The 26,264-nt window shown below is 37.6% G+C and overlaps 1 protein-coding gene across 1 annotated transcript in view; it reads right to left on the bottom strand.

The window, feature by feature from the left end:
* The window catches only part of LOC145259676 (uncharacterized), a 374,516-nt gene that overhangs the window by 277,988 nt on the left and 70,264 nt on the right, over positions 1–26,264 (bottom strand). Inside the window, exon 2 of the mRNA XM_080117335.1 lies at positions 15,135–15,231. Within this exon, the coding sequence (XP_079973461.1) occupies positions 15,135–15,194 (60 nt within the window). The 5' untranslated portion in view covers positions 15,195–15,231. The remainder of the gene's footprint in view (positions 1–15,134; positions 15,232–26,264) is intronic.

Genomic DNA, 26,264 nt, shown 5'->3' with positions numbered 1-26,264 from the left:
ACCAGCTCCCATTTCCCACCTCTCGGGAGCTGGTCCCCTTTTCCCTTTCCCCCTCCCTTCACTCCTCACATTAAAAATCGGCCTTGTGCCTAATTTGCTCGGTGGGGGAGCAAATAAATACCATCTGTTCCGGCAGATACTGCAAACAAAGACCATATGTGGGGCTAACCTCACATATGACCATTGCTCTTGTAGCAATCAGTTATTGGTCAATGTAGGGGGAACCCTTCATACCAATTGTCACTATCCAGCTCCCCTACTCCCCTGGGAGCTGGTCCCCATTTCCCCTTCACTCTCCACAATGTGCCTAATTTGGGGAAGCAAATAAATACAAACTCTCAATAATATAGAACCGTTGATCTGCAAGAGATTCTTCCTCCTCTATGCTTATCCAACGTTTTGCTGCATGAGAGTTCTCTTGTGGAAGCATGTCAATGACCCTCGTCACAGCCTCTTTCATCACCCCAATTGTCTCATAACGACAAACTCAACAACAACAGGTTTTCTTTGAGCTTGGGGAATAACCGAAAATCATAGGAAGCAACGTCTCGACTACTGTCTTGATGCCTATTTTGGTCAAATAGTCTGATTTTCTCTGAGCAGCCTTGGGACAAACTTTGCACATTTCTTCCGCATTATCAGTTCTTGCAAATAATTGTATGAGCAGTTCCCACACTGATATCAAACTGTTCACTTATTTTCTCTATAGACACACAGCGGTCCTTATCTATGAAATTCTTTATTTGGCCAATCAGCTCTGGTGTTCTGACTTCATTAATCCTTCCAAACTTCTCATCATCCCTTACAGTCTCCCTGCCATTTCGGACATTTTTCGTATGGGCACCATTATTGATAGTACATAATAAAGTTTATGAGTGGTATAAGAAATTCAAGGAATTGAATCTGTTAGGCCACTTATAAACTGATAGTCGATTCATGCAAGATGGTCTAAAAGCATTCCATACGTTTATTTTGGCATTTTTTTCCAAGTTTAAAACAGAATTTTATTGCATATCGTCCTTCTAAAGTGTCCCCATGTCTAGCTTGCATTTTTGAAATTAACCAATAAAGCTTTAGTAGGGTGTATTCCAATTCCTGCTGTAGCTGTTCATTTGAAATCATAATAAAGTCAGTCATCTCATAAGATGTATGGCACAATCACGTTGACACACCGGTTCTCGCCAGATCACCGAAGTTAAGCAACGTTGAGCCTGGCCAGTACCAGATTGGTGACCATTTTGGGAAGGCTAGGCGCTGTATGTACCTTCTGGGAAGGTTGGACGTGGGGCCAGCACCCTCATCTTGTAAAAGGAACTCCTCGCTACAAAGACATCTACAAAAGTTGTAGATGGCCTATGCCCCTCCTGCGGCTCAAGGGCTATGGATGGATGGATCTCATAAGATGTATACCAATAAGATACTCAATTTTCCAGAGTCTACAACAATTTGAAATGCCTATAAGTGTATGGAAACTTATTGAAAGCATCTCATAGGTATGTTAACTAATAATTAGTATAATAACTAATAAATGTTATCATAATAATTTAGTTGACAACTTAGAAATAATGACATGTAAAAACATCAGGTGATAATCTTAGTGACGCATACTAATGACGTAATTTTGAGGGCGTAGCCGTTTTGAGCTACGTTGAAATTACTCAGAGAAAACATGAGTCGAAGTCAGGAGAGAAAGAGAGACGGTCGACAGACCGCGATGGCTCCGAGTAAAGGCTGCCAGAAATGGCGAAAGTCAAAATCAACGTGCAACTTTCTAAAAGAGGAAAAATCACTTTGAAAATAAAACTCGATACTATGTCGTTCTTAGGGAGAATTTGCATTACAGCTTTCCGTCAAACAAGACCCAAGATGGACCAGATATGTTTTCTGATTGGCCAGATGTTGAAACCAGAAATAAGTTTTATTTGTCCTTTGTGTTGTAATGATATTTATGTATACCAGCGGGACTTGTGGCAATTGCCCAACGACAGTCGAAATAATTGTCGATTTTTGTTTCAATAATAATTATTTCTAATTAAAGAGATATTTATAGAATTAAAAGACGTTCAGCTTACTCTGAGTTTTATATTTTTAAATAAGCATGACACACGCACCTACGTTAAACGTACTAATAAATTATTAAATTTTTCACAATCATTTTTACATGACAATTTTAAGAACAACTATGGGAAATTGTGTGAAGGAGGCCATTAATACAGGATAATAAGATTTTATTAAAAAAAAAATGAACATAAAATTAAAACAGAAAAAAACAATAAATAAAATGACACACACACATACACACACATATATATATTACTTCATTTAATCACATAAATTAATATATGAAGATATAATTTATGCGTAAATTTTCAGTATTTACTTCAACAGTGCTCAATACATACGTAGAGCTAGGTAGGCATAAGCTTGACGAATTCTCACGAGAATGAAAGGCGAAATGTTCTGTGTAGCTTAATTGCCATATTTTCATAACTTACTATATATATATATATATATATATATATATATATATATATATATACTAAAAATTATAGGTGTTCAGGAGTTATAATTTGCGAGACATACAAACACACACACACATTTGCTTTTCATATATTAGACACAGAAGAAGAAGATATCTGGAGTTATATATGCCACATGACCCCCCCTCTCTCTCTCTCTCCCTCTCTCTCTTCACTTCAAAGGTCACAACATTTTATTCATTTATTTTTTGAATACATATTTCTTTTTTCTTCATTTGGGGACTGGTTGCTTCTGTAGAAAGCAATATTTTTTAAAAGTCGCCTGACGAGGACTTATGGTTTTAACCGACCATCTATCCAAAGCGTGTCGAGTGTCGCGACCTTTTCAATGTGTTTATATATATATATATACATATATATATATATATATATATATATATATATATATATATATATACACTGTATTAACAAAACCAAGATTTCAAAAAAGGAGTTGATAGCAGCAAAAAGTGTATTTCATTGTAAGTTACAATTGTTTCCAGACCGATTGGACAATTTCAAGCATTATGTCGTTTGAAAATTTTCACATTACCAGCCTTTCTTCATATATATATATATATATATATATATATATATATATATATATATATATATATATATATATATATGAAAGGAGTTCTGTTATATCAAATAAATGATTTGCTGAGATTTTATCATTTCTCTTGTCCGGTGCAATGAAAAATATTCCCCTGTAAAAATTCTTTTTATCTATAGGAGAGAAAAAAACTATTTTTAAGAATTTTTTCGATTTTCGATACTTATTGGATGAATTTCTGTACAAAACGTATCTAAGAACACTGCAAGATATATTAATTACCTTTGTGTGAAATTGGAAAAAGATTGGCTCAGCCGTTTCGGAACCTATGTGGAAGGAACTTACACACACACTCACACATACAAAGTGACTTTTATATAAGACTAGCGAGGGGTACCCGGCGTTGCCCGGGTGTTTGTAGGTGTTTGTGGTGTTAAATAAAAAAGAAACTGGGGGGGGCTAGGATCGAACCCGAAGCCCTGAGGCGAAGTTTGAAAATAAAATCGGCAGCCAGAATGAGTTAGTGAAAGACGTTTGAAAGTCGTCGAGCGTTATGACGACGAAGCATTGTTATAAGCGAAGTAAGAAAAGAAAACAACGTTTTAATTAAGCGGGGCGGGGGGTAATGAAAACATAAAAAAACCCACACATACACACACAAAAATCTAAGGCGAACGAACGATGAAAACAGAAAAACGAACACGTGAAAAATGGCTTAAATAAGCCTGTTTCGATATTAAAACTTAAAAAATCGGTGGATACCCGGGTGTCGCTAAGAATAAGCGAAGTAAAAAAAACAAAACAAAAAAAAAAAAACAGGAAAACGAACGTTACGTGAAAAATTGCTTAAATAACACAGGGTTCAATATTTAAATTTAAAAAATCGAAAAAAAAAAAAATCTCACACCGCGATTCGAACCCAAAACGTTTAGATAATGAACAAACACACTAATCAACTGCACTAAAGCGACGTAGACTAAATGTGTTCGGTTTTTCAACTATTTAAAGTAAATCATATCATGACGTCATCTGACGCATGCGTAGAATCGGTCATCGTTACGAGAAACCCGTTTTTGTTGACCCCCCCTGTAGAAAATTGTCGATTTCGGGGTGAAAAAGTTAACGTTTTTGGCCAATTTTTCGATATTTGTCAAGCGAAGGATGGGGCTTCGATATGATACCGAGTTTGTGAATTTTCGTCGCGTCTGTCGAAAGTTTTTAGCAGACACACAAACATACACACATACACACAAACAAACAAACAAACGAACATACATACGTTTTCGCTTTTATATATATAGACTATCTTGGGTGTCCGGCATTCCCCGGGTGTTCGGAGGTGTGTGTTAAAAAACAAAAAAGTGGTAGAAGGCAGGCTCGAATCCGTGTCGCGAAAGCGGAAAAGAAAATGAAAGAAAATCTGACGCCTTATCCCTACTCCATGACGCGACAGAGAGTTCGGAACATTAAAATTAGGTAAAGTCAATTCAACCGATACAACGACTTGTAAAAATGTTTCGCAAAAAATCGATCCCTTCTTGCAGAAAACTGCCCAGTTGAGGGTGAAGGAATTAATGTTTTGTGACAATTTTTTTGATATTTGTCGTCTGAGACGTCGAACTTAAAAATGATACCTATCTTGTGAAAATCCGTCGCCCGTGTCGACAGTTTTAAGCATACATACATACATACATACATACATACATACATACATACATTTAAACAGACAGATGAGATTCATATTATAGATTGGAGATGTAGATGTATTATTCCTTTAATAAAACATCAGGCGAAATAATGCAATGTTAACATTTAAGCAATAAACCGTAGAAGCCAGACATATAATAAAATGCCGCCCCCCTTTTTTTTAGATTACAAGAACCTGATCTTGGCAACAGCTGCCTTTTTTGATTCTGAATAACGAATCATGTTAATTCAATTCGCTAAGAATAGCCACGATGTTGAGTATAGCCAGAAACGAGTTAGGATATTTGATAATCAAGCCGAATCGAACCACCAGTAATAACATTTAGTCTTGTAGACGTTTTAAATCGACTGTTACTGCGATGGAGGATATTGGAATATGAACGCTTCTGTGATGAAGATGAACATCGAAACCGAAAAGAATTTGTATTACTGCAGATTCATTAGCCTTCGTGTTTGTTAGCTTGTAGTTTCACTAGGAGCAAAGTGTGGTATCTGTTCTGATATTACTCTTCATCTTTTCTTTCTTCGGTTAGTGAAGTAGAAATCTTTCTTGATTAAAGAAATTTATATTTTCATTTATTTATTTATTTATTTATTTATTTATTTGCGGATTGTTATCCTCATCCACGTTTCGGCCAACTCATCTTCTGGCTTTCCTCAGGTGGGTAACCGAGATGGGATAGAAACGCTGAGTCTCTTAACTGTATCCTCAGTAACTACTACCTTCCATAGTTGTTGTTGTTGTGGTACTGCTGTTTTGGCCAACTACTTTTCTGATCTGCTTTAGGTAGGATTGAAACAGACAATGCTCACCTGGAACCATAGAGATCCACCCCCTCTTTCCACTGTGCCACCGCAGGGCGAAACGTGGCGAAACAACACCTATAAAGATGAGGATAACAGTCTGCAAACAAATAAATAAATATTCAAATTACTCATTTCAAAAAGATTTCAATAAAAATTTGTTAGTGTGTGTGTGTTCGTTCCTTATAGACTCCAAAACGGCTGAACAGATTTTCTTTAACATTTACAGAACTTTAGTGTATAAATCTTAAAGGGTATCTTAGTTAAGTTTTGTCTCAGAATACCCCTCGATAATTACCGATAATCGATAATCGAAACCGTTATTTTAATTCATCTATCATCTGTAAAGCCATTTCTTCCATGTCGTTGCTTAGCAACAATGATAGAACAATGGGCCGTGAAAATTCTACTGTGTGTAAGTTGATAGTGTGTTATTTTATTTTATTTTTGCATGATATGGTCCGTAGGTTCAAACTCCGCACTTAAATTGTTTTTTTTTTTTTCACTGACTTGAAAATTTACGGTTTTTTATTTTCATGACGCAGTCTGTAAGTTGCAACCCCGCACGTAGATTTCTTAATGTTTTTTTTCGTTAACTGGAAAAAAGTTTATATAAATTGATTTTATAAAAGAAACAGCAGCTTCTCTGGAGTTCAATGTAGAATAACATATATTTTGGAGTAAATTACTGCATGGAGGCACATGAAGCTTCCTCCCGGGCGATTTCACGGATTTCGATGACAATAAAAATATAGGAGGGTGAAGTATTCGTTGATCATCATTCAATCCCGGGCAACATCGGGTCTCCCTGCTAGTAATATATAATTTTTATTTTGTTCTTTGACCTTGTATGGAGACAAGTGAACAGGAGCTCTCGTGTTTGTATATAATGCTTTTGTTGCAATATTTTGGTATAGTTAACGAAGTATGATTCCAAAATAATTGGGAAGTTCTATTTATAGACAAGAGGTGATAAGAGCTGACCAATCAAAATGAAAAGACACTCTGCTATCGACCAATCAGAAATCAGAATTACTCAAAAAAAAAAAAGAAAAAAAAGAAGCATACTGGATGTTTTAGAATTCTGCACATAGTTTTCGTTCTTCACACGATGAAGAACCCTATTCTACCGATTGGCTACCCAACAAGAAACTCCCCTAAAACTAAAAATGACTTACAACTCGAAAGTTTTAAAACACAACGAAGTTGATGCTATTCACAGCATCTTGCCCTTCACTCGAGATTAATGTATAGAAAATATTCAAAAAAATTAAACCACGTTTGAACTCTGTAGACGATATCGCGCGTGATAGTTAATGAACAGCCCCAGGTGGACAGCAGGGAGCGGCAGAGCAAAATAAATAAATAAATAAATAAATAAATAAAATAAAAAAACGCAATTAGTCAGCTGAGGGTGACTGAAGCAGAAGGAGAATTCTGGAATTCCGGTCGTAAGTTAATATATTAAGGAGTTAGCGTTGGTATTCTCAATAGCAACATACGGAGCAAAATGTTGGATCTTGAAGAACGTCGACAAGAGGAAAATTGCTGCTTTTGAATTGTGGTGCTATCGTAGACTTCTTTGTGCAAGCTAATTGTATGAACGAATGGTTTCTGGAAAAGATTGAACCATGCCGAAGACTGCTGGACAACATCAATGGCAGAAAATTGCGATTTTTTGGGACATGTAGCCAGAACAGACGGCCTAACAAAAGATCTGCTCTTTGGTACAACCCCTGACAAAAGAGGACGTGGGATACGAAAAACAAGAATCTTAAACAACGTGAAGGGCATCGCGGACATTAGCATGACTGAGTTGCTCAGAAAGAGGCAGGACCAGAGTCAAAGGCGAAGATTCGTGAAAAGTTTCACGGCGAGTCAGTAATGACTATTTCGTCAAAGAGAGAGTTATTCGAGTTAGATACTTACAAAATTCCATGCTGATTCTAAAGTTCGACAGAAAGATTCCCCAATTCCAGAAGACACGCATGAGGAAGGTCGGATGTTACATCGGCCGAAACGTTATGCGAATAACGCTCAAGATGTGAATAGTTGTCCAAATAATCCACAAAATACCAATTATCAATCCTTTTTTTAAATCCAAAACGTAAACAATCTTGCAAAAATTAAGACATGAGGCGTGTCAAAATTAGGGCCTGTTTTATTTTTGTGTGTGTGTGTGAAAGGGAGAGTCACCTTGCCTAACAGTAGATTTCAAACTGAAAGAGGACGGACAGAGCAAGCCTTACAGTGAAACGAAGTTCGCATCTAAATACTGACTTTATTTAGGCCAGCATAATATATTAATGCGTCCGCTTTCTCTCGTGTTAAGACCGTTAGATTTGACACTGGTCGTGTTTAATTGTAGAAAGAATTCATAAAAAAAAAACGAACAAAAACCAAAAAAACAAAAAACAAACAAAAAAAACGAGGAATCTTTGTCCATCTTTAGTGATGAATTACACGCATTGGTTTGATTTATCGATGCTCATTAAGATTTTAAGCAAATCAGATCGGAACATTCAATATGGCTGCCGAAGTAACGCGGATAAACATTAATAGAACGCGAAAACATGGAGACAGAAAAAAAAAAAAAAAGAAAATGCGTCAAAGTCATCAATTCCGATCGTTCGGCTCGTTGTCATTCATCGATCGAATAGCTGACTGATCCGGAGTTACAAATATGGTAAATATTCATCCTCATTTATTATTACTGGAAGTGTAGTATCTATTTGTCTGAAGCCGAAACTATACAACCATTTTCTATTGATGTACTATATAGATGTGATGTCTATACTATCACTTTTTTTTAATTGGCCCCGCGACAAAAGGAGGACGGCCCTTGTAAATTCACCCTTGTCCGTTCGTCCGTTCGTCTGTCCGCATTTGTCTCAATAACTACGCCTTGGAATTTTTGAATATTTTGTCACAAACATTAAACATGATATGAGTAAAAAAAGTAACAGAACGGATTTTCCGCCCCCGCCCCTCCCGAGTGCCTTTCGGGTTAAAATGCCTAAAATTGACGCATTTAAGCTTATTAAAAAAAATTGATGCCTTGGATTTTTATAAAACTCTCTGAAAAGTTGTAACTAACAGATTTCTATATAATTTTGTTTGTCTATGCTTCGCGATAACTCTTGGGTGTGGCCCAGGGGCTCTTTTAGGGCTAATAAAAACACTCTATTTTTGAGACTATTTTACCATATTTGTCCAAAATTTTCTGTGTATGTCTATTTAGCAGTTTTGCATGGTGCTGGACTCAAATTTGAATATTATAAGGCCTTGGGGACTTTTGGGACTCAATGGGGGGGAATGATGAACTTGGTCATTTCTTTTTTTTTTGCATGGTGCAGAACTGAAATTTACATATGTTAATGCCTAAAACTGCACCGTTTGTTCATTTTCACCAGGATTTGACGTCCCCTGGGGATTTTTGGCGCTAAATGAGGGGGGGTGTAAATGCTGAACTTAGTCATTTGTTTATGCCTCGTTCACTGTGAACTCATGGGGACAATGCATGATTTACTTGTTAATGTTGCAGTGTTTCGGTACTATGATATCCAGTTTCATAATTTGTTGCCACAACTGGGCTGGTGCATCTATCAATAACCTGTCCTCTTGGATAGGGCCCAGAAAACGGTCTGCAATCTAATAAATCTCACTTTGTCAACTAAGCTCCAACCCCTGTCCCATCGCCGCAATGCTGCATCCCTGTGTCTGTGTTACAAGTATTTTAATGGAATGTGTTCTGATGAACTAATTGCACTTGTGCCCCTCCACCCGCGACGTACATATCCCCAACAAACCTGCTTAGCAACAAAATCACACCCCTTCACTGTTGAGGTCCCCAAATGTCAGAAAGTTTTCTATTCTAATAGTTTCTTCTCGACAACAGGTAGACTTTTGAATACTCTTCCTGCTACCTGCTTCTCAAACTGTACTGACATGCAGAAGTATAAATGTAATGTAAACTAACAACTTAATCTTTTATCGGTATGGTCCCAATTAGTAGCACCTTACATCCAAGTGGCAATATGCCTTGTTTGGAGTGACGGTGATTTGTATTAGGGTCAGTGGCGCAACGAATATGAACGCTCAATTTTATCTCTATTTTTTTTTTTTTTACTCGCGTTAACTCCAAACAAAGCAACTTGGACGTAAGGGGTTATTATTTGGAACCATGCCTAGAAAATATTAACAAGATGTTAGTTTACATTACATTCAAATTTCTGAATATCAGTATAGCCAGGGAACCAGTTAGTGTAGCCATTCGAGAAAAGAGACTATTAGAGTAGAAAGCTTTCTGGAATTTAGGGACCTCATCAGTGAAGGGGTGTGATTTCGCTGCTAAGAGGGTTTGTCAGGGATACGTTACGTCGAGGAAAAAGACTTTTGTGTGTATGTGTGTGTGTGTACGCGCGTGTGTGCGCGTGCGTGCGCGCATGTGTGTGTGTGTGTTTGAGAGAAAAAGTTCTCTATGGGCTCGGAAACCGACTGTTTTAAAAATTTTACTCGATGATACTTGATGTGTCTGGAGGTGTTCTTACGGCATTTAGGGACCTCAACAGTGAAGGGGTGTGATTTTGTTGCTAAGAGGGTTTGTCAGGGATATATACGTCGAGGAAAAAGAACTTTGTGTGTGCGTGTGTGCGTGTACGCGCGTGCATGCGCTTGCGCACGCGCACGCGCACGCACGCGTCCCTGCGCGTATGTGTGTGTGTGTGTTTGAGAGAGAAAGTTCTCTATGGACTCGGAAACGGTTGGACCGACTTTTTTAAAAGGTTCACACGAAGCTACTTGATATGTCTGGGAGTGTTCTTACGCAGGTTTTGCATCGGGATGCGTCTGATAAGTATCGAAAATCGATAATCAAATAAATACGATTGAAGAAGTGAGTTCGAATTTAACCAAAGTGAACACCTTTATACAACCTGAAATCATAAGTGCCTTTGAGAAGTTTATGTCCCGCACAAGACGAAAGGCTCAGCCTATAAAATTAATGTTAGATTCTTTTATATGACAGGGACGGGTTCGAAATAATGTTTCTTTTAAGAGCAAAATTGAACTATGATATTTGAATTTTGTACGTTTAACTTTAATTCACATGATTATGTAAAAATTATTTCATAAATGGCTCCGTTTAAAATTCCGTGCTTATTTATGAGTTCGAGAGAAAGATTCTTTATTTGTAAATTTTTTGAGATGACGATAGATTATTCGTATTATTTGGATTTTTTCCGGACTATTCATCTTGAGTGTTATCTTCACAAAGTTTCCGGTCGATGCAACTTCCGACTTTTTATCAAGGATATCGTGTCGAACTCGCTCGGGAATCTTTCTGTCGAACTCGAGAACCTGCCCGGAATTTCGAACGAAACGTCTTTATTTACTCCACGGGGGTAGCATGTTCTCGTTTAATCAGCCATGACTTAGTAGAAGCCCGAAGTAATTTGCAATTGTCTTTTGAGTGCCATCCGCAGTATGGATAGCATCTTCAACCTCCAGAAGAGTGTAACGTTACAAGTAATTTTTTTTACAAAGTGATTTATCCACTGCGCCACGCATCCTTGTGGGTAGAGTACTTGGCGATATACACTCATAAAATAACACTTAATACGAGGACAGTAGTCGGAAGAATCCGAATAATACGAATAAAAATTCCTGAGTTTGTAATACCACGGCCACCGAGATATAGAAGGCCTGTTAACTAAAAAAATGCCTGCAGGCAATGTAGGTAAGATTTGTCGAAGGAAGTTGGATCGGCGGAAACCTTGTGAAAATAGCACTCAAGATAAGAACAGTGGCCCGAAGAATACAAATAATACACATTAACAAATATTTTGTTCTGAAATATATATTTGGAAAGCCAATATATTTTTTCAATATATTTCTGCGAGAAACAAACTCCTTCAACATAAAAAAAATGTCTTCGATATAAAATGTAAAAACAAATATATTTTTGATACAAAATGACGAACAATTTTTTTTATCGATATAACCCATCAAACACCTTATCTCGCGTTAGTGTATTGCTAAATATCTTGAGAGGCAATTCCTTTTTGTATTCTCCAGCTTTTCAGAAAAAAACATGGCAGTGACAGCAACGGATACCCGGATGGAGAGATCGACTAGAAAATACGTTGTGAGATATCTATTTCCTACTTTTTTTTTTTTTTTACCAAAAGAGTCACCACATATCAAAGCCTGGAGGCCACTCGAGGATAAGGGTTAATGAGTGTACAGTAGCCAATGGGAAATATCTTAGTAATCGTTAGTATCGGAGATTTGGTAAATTGGATTACTTAAGACGGCTCATCAAGAACTTGTGTATGTTGGATTTGAAGATGATCATGTGCAGTTCGTTTTATTTATTTATTTTTTTTTATCGGAGAGAGAGTTTTTTTTTTTTTTTTGGCAGAATCAAATTTGAGATAATAAGAAAGCAGGATAATAAACACAGAAAAAAAAAAAAAAACTAAACCCGAAAAGATATATCTGAAACAGAATATCACACATTGGCATTTTCCAAATATCGTAATTTCGGGATAAAATGTATCTAAAACCAAGCATAGTTGCAATGAAAACTATTTTTTTAAACCTCCTATCCATAAAACACACACACGTGCACGCACACACACGCACGCTCACATACACATGAGCGCACGCACATATATGTTCGTATATCTATCTATATATATACACACACACATACATGTTTATATACAACCTGGAAATTTCTACAACTCGGTGCGATATATATATATATATATATATATATATATATATATATATATATATATATATATAAATATAAACAAAGGGATGCAGTGTTTACCTGATATATGCAATGGTAAACTTCAAACTATTATAAATAACAGTATTTATATATAGAAAACCGAATTAAAAAAAACTCAATACGCAATAGAGAGTAGAGAAAGAAAATTAAAATTGTAAGTTGAACTTTACAATACAAAGTTTATTGTTCGAGTGAATACTCCGAAAAACAATTTACAAAGTCCTTATTCCGCGGAGTTTCAAAGAATGCTATTCTTGTTATTCTTCTCATCAGAGGACATAAAGAAATCAGCAAATTATATTTGTAGCAATGCTAGAATTTGCTAATTAAGGCATTAAATGAAACCGAATTTATTTATTTCTCTTTTATATATATATATATATATATATATATATATATATATATATATATATATATATATATATATATATATATAATCAGAGTCCATTTTCTGTAGGCTGTTTTTTTAGGCGGGTACTTTTGCTAATATATATATATATATAGGCGGGTACTTTTGCTAATATATATATATATATATATATATATATATCTATTGTATTAAAAAAACCAAGACTTCAAAAAAGAAATTGATAGCAACAAAAAGTGCATTTCATTGTGTTACAATTGTTTCAAGACCGATTGGACAATTTCAAGCATTATGGCGTTCGAAAATTTTCACATAACCAGCCTTTCTTCAGACTTCTTGAATACAAAACACTTTAACAATAGAACATTATTTAAAGAAATTTCCCTAAAAGGAAATGAAGCATGCGAAAACATTTATCCTGGACACATCCTTGTCAAGAGCTTATTTAAATATTAATATATCACCTAATTTTCGTATCATTATTTAAAAACCTGTCATAAGAAGTTACCACAAAAACCGGTAGCCATTTAATATCTTTTAATAATACTATTCGTTGAATTCTTAAATTAGATTTCTATATTTCTTTATTTCATATAATTAATTTTTAAAAAAATTGGGGGGGGGGGATTTTATTTTTATATTTATAATATGGCCAGAACAACCTAGCTAAAACGTTACGGTTATGTTAGTTTCGTATTCGCCCTATGCTGGCTTCAATGTTTACAAAATATCAGCTATCTTATTACTTAGATTTAAGACCAGTTTTAGGTTAATATTTTATTAAATAGGGAAATAAAGACTGACATTACCTTATATTTATTTTATCCTCATACATCATTCAAGGTTAGTTATCCCATTCTATTTTTTATCATTTAATATTCTATTATTCTCTTTTATTCTAATCTATTGTGATTATCGATAATTGGAATCCTTGCTAGGAAGGGAGATAATGCCTCGCATTATTAATTTTCCAAACATTTGTTGAAAATTATGGGAAATAAAGGTCGCCGCGCGGCGTAATCACTTCTCAAGGCCTGAATGTCACTGTGTTTCTGTTTAATTGTTGTATATAAATGTTTCTAGGTTCCACTTTTTTGCGAGTACTTTCAACTGAATTCTTTCAATCGTCATCAGTTTTTTAAAAAATTATCTCTTACAAGTTAAAATTGTATGACACTTTATAGTTTTTTTTTTTTTGTTTGTTTAATGCGCGTGGGTAGTGAATGGCGTATGCGCGAAGTTGGTCACATGTTAGAGACGTAGCTATTTAAATGTACACTATTTAAAAAAAACGTTCGATGCCTCCTTTCAGTCTCAAGAGACAATAGACACTCCTGTATGGGTAGTTGCGGATGTAGTTGTAAGGCAAGTGTTGCGCAATACCTTCCACGCCTCTCCTAAATTGTCAGAGCTTGGGTCCAGGTGCCCGAAACTTACTAGAAACAATGCTGAGATAAGCGGTCAGTACATACAGACCTTGGGATTCTAAAATGGTCTCACACACACACACACACACACACACACACACACACACACACACAAATATATATATATAATGTGTGTGCATGCGTGTGAGTGTGTGTAAGTGAGTAGGGTAGTTGCGTGGGTGATACGTTTTAGCAACATTACAAATACCAAAATGTTGACAAGCAAACAAGTTTGTTTGGATAAACCAACAGCACGCACAGAGGTAAAAAGAAAATAAACATCTCCTCACATTCTCTCTCTCTCTCTCTCTCTCTCTCACACACACACACACACACACACACAATATATATATATATATATATATATATATATATACATGCACACACACACACATATATATATATATATATATATACATGCACACACACACATATATACATATATGGATATACATACATATACAGATATGCATATATATACATATATATGTACGTATATATTCATACATACATACATATATATATATATATACACACATATATGAATATACATACATATACATACATGCATATATATACATATATATATATATATGTACGTATATATTCATATATATATGGACATATATATATATATATATATATATATATATATATATATATATTCTATACATATATGTATATGGTATATATAGATATGGGGTATGTATAAAGAATAGGATAAAAAATGTAGCCAGTAAATATAAAGCAAAGTGAAAATTTGAAAAGCAAGACACGTTCTATTTTTTCGTCGTCGAATCGCAATCCAAACGCCTCCCCCCCCATCCCGCCCGAAGTAAATATTTAAAAATACATCGTGAAAAACGAACGTGACATCGGCGTGATAGTGTTGGTGGTGGCGATGACGTTGCTGATTTGCGATCGATATTTCGCTTATCAATGGTTGTTTACCTACCTGAGTCTGGTTTTCATCCATCCAATGGATCTTAAGCGGCAAGCGTACGCGCTCTGGCATCGCAGGCAAGGCACCGGCAAAGGTGCAAATTACTTACCTGCAAAAGAGAATCACAAGACAAACAATTAAATAAAGAAACTATAATCATAATTTGTACAGAGACGAGAAAATAGAGTAGATAATACGTTTATTTCATTTAATATATAAATTAAAGCGTAACCTGTGTAAAATATTCCTGATCTGTTTACGTATTGTTTTAGCTGTTTGAGACTTGATGGGGTCACGCACCGCTGTTACATGACGTGCGAGAACTTAAAGTTTCTTTCATAGAAGTGTCCGTCTGTGGAATACAATACCGTGGTGTCGCATTTCAGCTGACTATAACATGGTCGTTTTAAATTTGGTGTACAAGGGTAATTCCAAAATTAAGGCTTTTTTTTTAAAATTTGCCTCTAACAATAAATCGTTGTGGCGGTATGGTACCATTAAAGCGAGTGACCTTTTGTGTTTCAGTATTCATTTTTCTACATAGTCATCACCGTTCTCAATGCACTTTTGCCTCTTTTAATTCCTCGGTCGAAAAAGTTCAGAGTGCGCGTTGTGACTGACATATCTGCCGTCACTCTAAAATCAACTACATTACAGGCATTGACGGTGTGAGACTCTAAGAAAACAGCTTCTGTCTTCGACGTGCGCCAGCAACAGAAATGCGCCATTGAATTCCCCCGGATGTTTATGGCGCCTGTTGAACGCTTACAAAGTTGATTTCTGTTGCTAACGCAATGTTATACAGTTGTGGAACACGGGAAATTATCTGTTAGTTATCTGTCTGTCGATCTATCTATATATCTATGTGTATCTATCGATCTACCTATCTATCTAACTGGCGAAATAAACAAGAGATGAGATGTAAAGCTATGTTTTGATAAAAGTTGTCAAAACATATTGAGGTGTAAAATGGACAAGTTGCACTGGAAGCTCTAAAACTAGCTGACCAGAAGGGCGTGTTGTTGTCACCTGTTCAGGTTGGCTGGACATAGAGTCGAGTTGGAATTTGGACGTTGAGAAGAGCGGATGGGTTAACGGTTGTCTCCCCTCCCTTGGGAGGGCGCTGACATGTCTTCAAATTGGACACTAGAGTTAACAACCCAAGAAAAAATACTCCTGTTTCATTCGTCTGCGATTGACAACTGGAGAGTGAATAAAAACTATGTAAAACTAATCATCGTATTGGAATGAAATGCATTCGTTCTAACAATTCCAGCTTCCCTCAAAGAATAGACGAACTCCACGCACGCAATTGAAAAGGTATGTCTAAATACAAGTATGTGGTTATGGTATGTCTGGTACATACGCACGCAACATACTTAGACGATCGCGGAACATAAAACAAACTGCAACACAACGCAGATAGTGAAGAACCTCACAATAGACATTTAGTAACACGACACGCATAAATGAATCACCTCACAATGTAACAGCAAGGCAGAGAGAAAGAGAGAGAGAGAGAGAGAGAGAGAGAGAGAGAGTGGGGGAGAAAGACTTCAGGTCATGAATGAATAAGTTCAACTATCATAATAATGCAATTTGCCTCTGATATATTTTGGGCGGAATAAAAAAATACTACGCATTAATGTTGAAGCAGCCTCGTAAATAAGTTCTTATTGGGCCGTCCTCTTATATAATTAAATCAAGTTTTACCATTACTGATCATCGTGGTGTTGCTTCGTCATCTACCTGTAATGTTATGACCCTTTAGGCTGTGATCATAGCGTAGTATCTGTTAACTGTGGCAAGCGGGAGCAATATCAAAACATTATTATTATTGTTATTGTATTCTTATTAATTGATTTGAGCGACAGATGGTCGCTGGATCAGTTATTATGATTAGAAGAATAAACAATTAAATTGCGGAAGAAATGATTGACGTGTAAATCGCAAAAGGAATGCGAAAATAGAAAATAGATGTAAACATTCATTTGGATTTGAATAAACAAATAACTAGATGGAAACATTGGGTTGGTCTGAGACACGTAATTAGGTGACGTAAGAGAACACGTGATGTAGTTAGTTTTGGAGAGAGTCAGAGAGTTGAGAATTGATCACCAGAGCAGACAGACGTCTAGACAAGGGTGGACAGACAGCTAGGAGCGGGCTGTAAGGATAGAAAATGCAGAAACTGCAGATCCTGTGAAAACCATTTGAGACAACTGTAATAAATTTATATTATAAAAATATAAAGAGTTGTTTTAATGGTTTCACAAATAAGAACAGATGTCTCAATTGGTTGGTGCTGATCGCTTCATGGTTCGTCACGGAGCAGCAGGAAGTTAAAAGAATTCTTCAAGAAAAAGGGTATAAAGCATATATTATTCTTCTTACATATGAACTGTAAAAATATCCCGTGTGATAAGTCTGATACACATATGGCTCGGTTTACACATCAATATCATGTCCCCTGGCTAAACAACATACATACGATTTATACGTTTATTATCGGTCTGTTAAAAGAACAATATCTCACATCCACTAGATAACACATGACAGGTTTTAATATATCATCTCCTCCAATATAAACCAATATACAACGTACCTAACGCGTAATAATACTCATCCTAAAGATGTATTTCTATTGGTTTAGATACTACGAAAACTCTAATGATCTAGTCTAGTTATCTTGTGTGTTTGTTTATCGTGTGCAATAAATTACGTAACAAAACCATGACGTAATCTTATTAAACAAAGTTGCAAAATACCATAAAAAATGTCACAAAGTAATGGCGTCATCATAAAATGTTGAAGTCATCCGGAAAAAAATCGAATATATGACATAATGAATTATATGTAAAAAGTATGACGTCATTCATATGAACACTGACTGTTCATATATATATATATATATATATATATATATATATATATATATATATATATACTAGCAAAAGTACCCGTCGTTGACTGGGTTCAAAAACAGCCTACAGAAAATGGACTCTGATTTATGAAAGTATGATAGGTTATGAAAAGGAAGGGTTGTAAAGAGATAGCTTCGAATTTTGGGATATCAAAACCAAAGCAAAATATGATGGAAGTAAAAATAAAATAGATAAACCCCATAATTTATTATACTATACCGGTTCACACTGAAACATTTATCACAATATTCTGTGGATCTATATTAAAAAAAAACCTTGTTAAACTTTGTGACATATTTCCATTCTATGGAGGTCAGGCGCGAACGAACAACCCATAATTTTATTATACTATATTTCTTCAAACAGAAAAATAATTATCAAAGTATACTTACACAGATAGATATGAAAAGTCTTTATTAAAGTTTGTCCCTATTTCCATTCTATGGAGGCTAGGCGCGAACGCAGACCCCACAATTTTATTATACCATCCCTATTTAAGTTAAAACATACTTATCAAAGTATTCTTATGTACATCTATATCAGGAACACTTGTAAACTTTCTTTTTTAATTTTTAAATTTATTATTTGCATACTTTGTGAACCAGACGCGAACGCAGACCCCACAATTTTAATGAACTATCGTTCTGCAGGATCAAACATATCCATTCCTGTGTCTCGAGACATCTTCTATCATAATACGTAATCAGTTTTTTAAAAAAGTCAACCGTAGAGGAGCCTATTTGTGACCACACACACACACACACACACACACACACACACACACACACACACACACACACACACACACACACACACACCCATTCACCTTTATATTATATGTATATCTATATATAAAAGTGAACGTGTTTGTGTGTGTGTCTGTGTGTGTACGTGTGTCTGTGTACATTTCCTTACGCAATAACTCTGTCAATTTACAGTCTACAGACTCGAAATTTGATATACAGGGTACTGAGATTTGGAAAAATCGATGTGATCGATTTTCGGCCAGAAACCTGGCTGCTAAGGGGTCAAAGTTCAACAATTTTACCTTTGAGTACTCTACCAAACTCCACCGACAATTTTGGGTCTAAACACTTGAAATTTTAGATATGGGTTCCTTGGACATGGATCTAACTTAATAACTTTATTTGAGCCCAAAACAATAAATGTTTAGCGGTCATAATAGTGGCCAAATAATAAAAAAAAATTGACCGCTTTTTTCTTTTTTTTGCTCAACATATATCTCCAAACACCCGGGCAACGCCGGGCTGAAATGCTAGTATATATATATATATATATATATATATATATATATATATATATATATATGACTAAAATATATTTTATATTTATAAGGCTCCCCTCTTTGGTAGAGCACTCTCGTAAATTATCTTACTCGCTACTTAATTTAGCTGAAATAATGCGAAGCTCGCGATTTGTTTACAAACAAACGTTTGAGCCCTCTACGAGTAGCGGACGAATGTTTATTTAAATAATCGTTCGGACAGGTTAATTTCGGCCACCGATTCCGTAGTCAAGGGGGTAGGACTGCCGACTGTCATCACGACGGTTCTAGGTTCGATCCTCGGCTTGGGAGAGGTGTTAGTCTAGCGGCACTGATGAGTTGTGATACAACGAAACAGGTCTGTATGTCGATGACTAAAATATATTTTATATTTATAAGGCTCCCCTCTTTGGTAGAGCACTCTCGTAAATTATCTTACTCGCTACTTAATTTAGCTGAAATAATGCGAAGCTCGCGATTTGTTTACAAACAAAGGTTTGAGCCCTCTACGAGTAGCGGACGAATGTTTATTTAAATAATCGTTCGGACAGGTTAATTTCGGCCACCGATTCCGTAGTCAAGGGGGTAGGACTGCCGACTGTCATCACGACGGTTCTAGGTTCGATCCTCGGCTTGGGAGAGGTGTTAGTCTAGCGGCACTGATGAGTTGTGATACAACGAAACAGGTCTGTATGTCGATGACTAAAATATATTTTATATTTATAAGGCTCCCCTCTTTGGTAGAGCACTCTCGTAAATTATCTTACTCGCTACTTAATTTAGCTGAAATAATGCGAAGCTCGCGATTTGTTTACAAACAAACGTTTGAGCCCTCTACGAGTAGCGGACGAATGTTTATTTAAATAATCGTTCGGACAGGTTAATTTCGGCCACCGATTCCGTAGTCAAGGGGGTAGGACTGCCGACTGTCATCACGACGGTTCTAGGTTCGATCCTCGGCTTGGGAGAGGTGTTAGTCTAGCGGCACTGATTAGTTATGATACAACGAAACAGGTCTGTATGTCGATGACTAAAATATATTTTATATTTATAAGGCTCCCCTCTTTGGTAGAGCACTCTCGTAAATTATCTTACTCGCTACTTAATTTAGCTGAAATAATGCGAAGCTCGCGATTTGTTTACAAACAAAGGTTTGAGCCCTCTACGAGTAGCGGACGAATGTTTATTTAAATAATCGTTCGGACAGGTTAATTTCGGCCACCGATTCCGTAGTCAAGGGGGTAGGACTGCCGACTGTCATCACGACGGTTCTAGGTTCGATCCTCGGCTTGGGAGAGGTGTTAGTCTAGCGGCACTGATGAGTTGTGATACAACGAAACAGGTCTGTATGTCGATGACTAAAATATATTTTATATTTATAAGGCTCCCCTCTTTGGTAGAGCACTCTCGTAAATTATCTTACTCGCTACTTAATTTAGCTGAAATAATGCGAAGCTCGCGATTTGTTTACAAACAAAGGTTTGAGCCCTCTACGAGTAGCGGACGAATGTTTATTTAAATAATCGTTCGGACAGGTTAATTTCGGCCACCGATTCCGTAGTCAAGGGGGTAGGACTGCCGACTGTCATCACGACGGTTCTAGGTTCGATCCTCGGCTTGGGAGAGGTGTTAGTCTAGCGGCACTGATGAGTTGTGATACAACGAAACAGGTCTGTATGTCGATGACTAAAATATATTTTATATTTATAAGGCTCCCCTCTTTGGTAGAGCACTCTCGTAAATTATCTTACTCGCTACTTAATTTAGCTGAAATAATGCGAAGCTCGCGATTTGTTTACAAACAAACGTTTGAGCCCTCTACGAGTAGCGGACGAATGTTTATTTAAATAATCGTTCGGACAGGTTAATTTCGGCCACCGATTCCGTAGTCAAGGGGGTAGGACTGCCGACTGTCATCACGACGGTTCTAGGTTCGATCCTCGGCTTGGGAGAGGTGTTAGTCTAGCGGCACTGATGAGTTGTGATACAACGAAACAGGTCTGTATGTCGATGACTAAAATATATTTTATATTTATAAGGCTCCCCTCTTTGGTAGAGCACTCTCGTAAATTATCTTACTCGCTACTTAATTTAACTGAAATAATGCGAAGCTCGCGATTTGTTTACAAACAAACGTTTGAGCCCTCTACGAGTAGCGGACGAATGTTTATTTAAATAATCGTTCGGACAGGTTAATTTCGGCCACCGATTCCGTAGTCAAGGGGGTAGGACTGCCGACTGTCATCACGACGGTTCTAGGTTCGATCCTCGGCTTGGGAGAGGTGTTAGTCTAGCGGCACTGATGAGTTGTGATACAACGAAACAGGTCTGTATGTCGATGACTAAAATATATTTTATATTTATAAGGCTCCCCTCTTTGGTAGAGCACTCTCGTAAATTATCTTACTCGCTACTTAATTTAGCTGAAATAATGCGAAGCTCGCGATTTGTTTACAAACAAAGGTTTGAGCCCTCTACGAGTAGCGGACGAATGTTTATTTAAATAATCGTTCGGACAGGTTAATTTCGGCCACCGATTCCGTAGTCAAGGGGGTAGGACTGCCGACTGTCATCACGACGGTTCTAGGTTCGATCCTCGGCTTGGGAGAGGTGTTAGTCTAGCGGCACTGATGAGTTGTGATACAACGAAACAGGTCTGTATGTCGATGACTAAAATATATTTTATATTTATAAGGCTCCCCTCTTTGGTAGAGCACTCTCGTAAATTATCTTACTCGCTACTTAATTTAGCTGAAATAATGCGAAGCTCGCGATTTGTTTACAAACAAAGGTTTGAGCCCTCTACGAGTAGCGGACGAATGTTTATTTAAATAATCGTTCGGACAGGTTAATTTCGGCCACCGATTCCGTAGTCAAGGGGGTAGGACTGCCGACTGTCATCACGACGGTTCTAGGTTCGATCCTCGGCTTGGGAGAGGTGTTAGTCTAGCGGCACTGATGAGTTGTGATACAACGAAACAGGTCTGTATGTCGATGACTAAAATATATTTTATATTTATAAGGCTCCCCTCTTTGGTAGAGCACTCTCGTAAATTATCTTACTCGCTACTTAATTTAGCTGAAATAATGCGAAGCTCGCGATTTGTTTACAAACAAAGGTTTGAGCCCTCTACGAGTAGCGGACGAATGTTTATTTAAATAATCGTTCGGACAGGTTAATTTCGGCCACCGATTCAGTAGTCAAGGGGGTAGGACTGCCGACTGTCATCACGACGGTTCTAGGTTCGATCCTCGGCTTGGGAGAGGTGTTAGTCTAGCGGCACTGATGAGTTGTGATACAACGAAACAGGTCTGTATGTCGATGACTAAAATATATTTTATATTTATAAGGCTCCCCTCTTTGGTAGAGCACTCTCGTAAATTATCTTACTCGCTACTTAATTTAGCTGAAATAATGCGAAGCTCGCGATTTGTTTACAAACAAACGTTTGAGCCCTCTACGAGTAGCGGACGAATGTTTATTTAAATAATCGTTCGGACAGGTTAATTTCGGCCACCGATTCCGTAGTCAAGGGGGTAGGACTGCCGACTGTCATCACGACGGTTCTAGGTTCGATCCTCGGCTTGGGAGAGGTGTTAGTCTAGCGGCACTGATGAGTTGTGATACAACGAAACAGGTCTGTATGTCGATGACTAAAATATATTTTATATTTATAAGGCTCCCCTCTTTGGTAGAGCACTCTCGTAAATTATCTTACTCGCTACTTAATTTAACTGAAATAATGCGAAGCTCGCGATTTGTTTACAAACAAACGTTTGAGCCCTCTACGAGTAGCGGACGAATGTTTATTTAAATAATCGTTCGGACAGGTTAATTTCGGCCACCGATTCCGTAGTCAAGGGGGTAGGACTGCCGACTGTCATCACGACGGTTCTAGGTTCGATCCTCGGCTTGGGAGAGGTGTTAGTCTAGCGGCACTGATGAGTTGTGATACAACGAAACAGGTCTGTATGTCGATGACTAAAATATATTTTATATTTATAAGGCTCCCCTCTTTGGTAGAGCACTCTCGTAAATTATCTTACTCGCTACTTAATTTAGCTGAAATAATGCGAAGCTCGCGATTTGTTTACAAACAAACGTTTGAGCCCTCTACGAGTAGCGGACGAATGTTTATTTAAATAATCGTTCGGACAGGTTAATTTCGGCCACCGATTCCGTAGTCAAGGGGGTAGGACTGCCGACTGTCATCACGACGGTTCTAGGTTCGATCCTCGGCTTGGGAGAGGTGTTAGTCTAGCGGCACTGATGAGTTGTGATACAACGAAACAGGTCTGTATGTCGATGACTAAAATATATTTTATATTTATAAGGCTCCCCTCTTTGGTAGAGCACTCTCGTAAATTATCTTACTCGCTACTTAATTTAGCTGAAATAATGCGAAGCTCGCGATTTGTTTACAAACAAAGGTTTGAGCCCTCTACGAGTAGCGGACGAATGTTTATTTAAATAATCGTTCGGACAGGTTAATTTCGGCCACCGATTCCGTAGTCAAGGGGGTAGGACTGCCGACTGTCATCACGACGGTTCTAGGTTCGATCCTCGGCTTGGGAGAGGTGTTAGTCTAGCGGCACTGATGAGTTGTGATACAACGAAACAGGTCTGTATGTCGATGACTAAAATATATTTTATATTTATAAGGCTCCCCTCTTTGGTAGAGCACTCTCGTAAATTATCTTACTCGCTACTTAATTTAGCTGAAATAATGCGAAGCTCGCGATTTGTTTACAAACAAAGGTTTGAGCCCTCTACGAGTAGCGGACGAATGTTTATTTAAATAATCGTTCGGACAGGTTAATTTCGGCCACCGATTCCGTAGTCAAGGGGGTAGGACTGCCGACTGTCATCACGACGGTTCTAGGTTCGATCCTCGGCTTGGGAGAGGTGTTAGTCTAGCGGCACTGATGAGTTGTGATACAACGAAACAGGTCTGTATGTCGATGACTAAAATATATTTTATATTTATAAGGCTCCCCTCTTTGGTAGAGCACTCTCGTAAATTATCTTACTCGCTACTTAATTTAGCTGAAATAATGCGAAGCTCGCGATTTGTTTACAAACAAACGTTTGAGCCCTCTACGAGTAGCGGACGAATGTTTATTTAAATAATCGTTCGGACAGGTTAATTTCGGCCACCGATTCCGTAGTCAAGGGGGTAGGACTGCCGACTGTCATCACGACGGTTCTAGGTTCGATCCTCGGCTTGGGAGAGGTGTTAGTCTAGCGGCACTGATGAGTTGTGATACAACGAAACAGGTCTGTATGTCGATGACTAAAATATATTTTATATTTATAAGGCTCCCCTCTTTGGTAGAGCACTCTCGTAAATTATCTTACTCGCTACTTAATTTAACTGAAATAATGCGAAGCTCGCGATTTGTTTACAAACAAACGTTTGAGCCCTCTACGAGTAGCGGACGAATGTTTATTTAAATAATCGTTCGGACAGGTTAATTTCGGCCACCGATTCCGTAGTCAAGGGGGTAGGACTGCCGACTGTCATCACGACGGTTCTAGGTTCGATCCTCGGCTTGGGAGAGGTGTTAGTCTAGCGGCACTGATGAGTTGTGATACAACGAAACAGGTCTGTATGTCGATGACTAAAATATATTTTATATTTATAAGGCTCCCCTCTTTGGTAGAGCACTCTCGTAAATTATCTTACTCGCTACTTAATTTAGCTGAAATAATGCGAAGCTCGCGATTTGTTTACAAACAAAGGTTTGAGCCCTCTACGAGTAGCGGACGAATGTTTATTTAAATAATCGTTCGGACAGGTTAATTTCGGCCACCGATTCCGTAGTCAAGGGGGTAGGACTGCCGACTGTCATCACGACGGTTCTAGGTTCGATCCTCGGCTTGGGAGAGGTGTTAGTCTAGCGGCACTGATGAGTTGTGATACAACGAAACAGGTCTGTATGTCGATGACTAAAATATATTTTATATTTATAAGGCTCCCCTCTTTGGTAGAGCACTCTCGTAAATTATCTTACTCGCTACTTAATTTAGCTGAAATAATGCGAAGCTCACGATTTGTTTACAAACAAACGTTTGAGCCCTCTACGAGTAGCGGACGAATGTTTATTTAAATAATCGTTCGGACAGGTTTATTTCGGCCACCGATTCCGTAGTCAAGGGGGTAGGACTGCCGACTGTCATCACGACGGTTCTAGGTTCGATCCTCGGCTTGGGAGAGGTGTTAGTCTAGCGGCACTGATGAGTTGTGATACAACGAAACAGGTCTGTATGTCGATGACTAAAATATATTTTATATTTATAAGGCTCCCCTCTTTGGTAGAGCACTCTCGTAAATTATCTTACTCGCTACTTAATTTAGCTGAAATAATGCGAAGCTCGCGATTTGTTTACAAACAAAGGTTTGAGCCCTCTACGAGTAGCGGACGAATGTTTATTTAAATAATCGTTCGGACAGGTTAATTTCGGCCACCGATTCCGTAGTCAAGGGGGTAGGACTGCCGACTGTCATCACGACGGTTCTAGGTTCGATCCTCGGCTTGGGAGAGGTGTTAGTCTAGCGGCACTGATGAGTTGTGATACAACGAAACAGGTCTGTATGTCGATGACTAAAATATATTTTATATTTATAAGGCTCCCCTCTTTGGTAGAGCACTCTCGTAAATTATCTTACTCGCTACTTAATTTAGCTGAAATAATGCGAAGCTCGCGATTTGTTTACAAACAAAGGTTTGAGCCCTCTACGAGTAGCGGACGAATGTTTATTTAAATAATCGTTCGGACAGGTTAATTTCGGCCACCGATTCCGTAGTCAAGGGGGTAGGACTGCCGACTGTCATCACGACGGTTCTAGGTTCGATCCTCGGCTTGGGAGAGGTGTTAGTCTAGCGGCACTGATGAGTTGTGATACAACGAAACAGGTCTGTATGTCGATG

The sequence above is a fragment of the Euprymna scolopes genome, chromosome 35 (genome assembly GCF_053919585.1).
Source record: "Euprymna scolopes isolate OS-2025 chromosome 35, ASM5391958v1, whole genome shotgun sequence".
NCBI lineage: Eukaryota > Metazoa > Mollusca > Cephalopoda > Sepiida > Sepiolidae > Euprymna > Euprymna scolopes.
The sequence above is the reverse complement of the archived record's forward strand: the minus strand, read 5'-3'. Positions and strand labels throughout refer to the sequence as shown.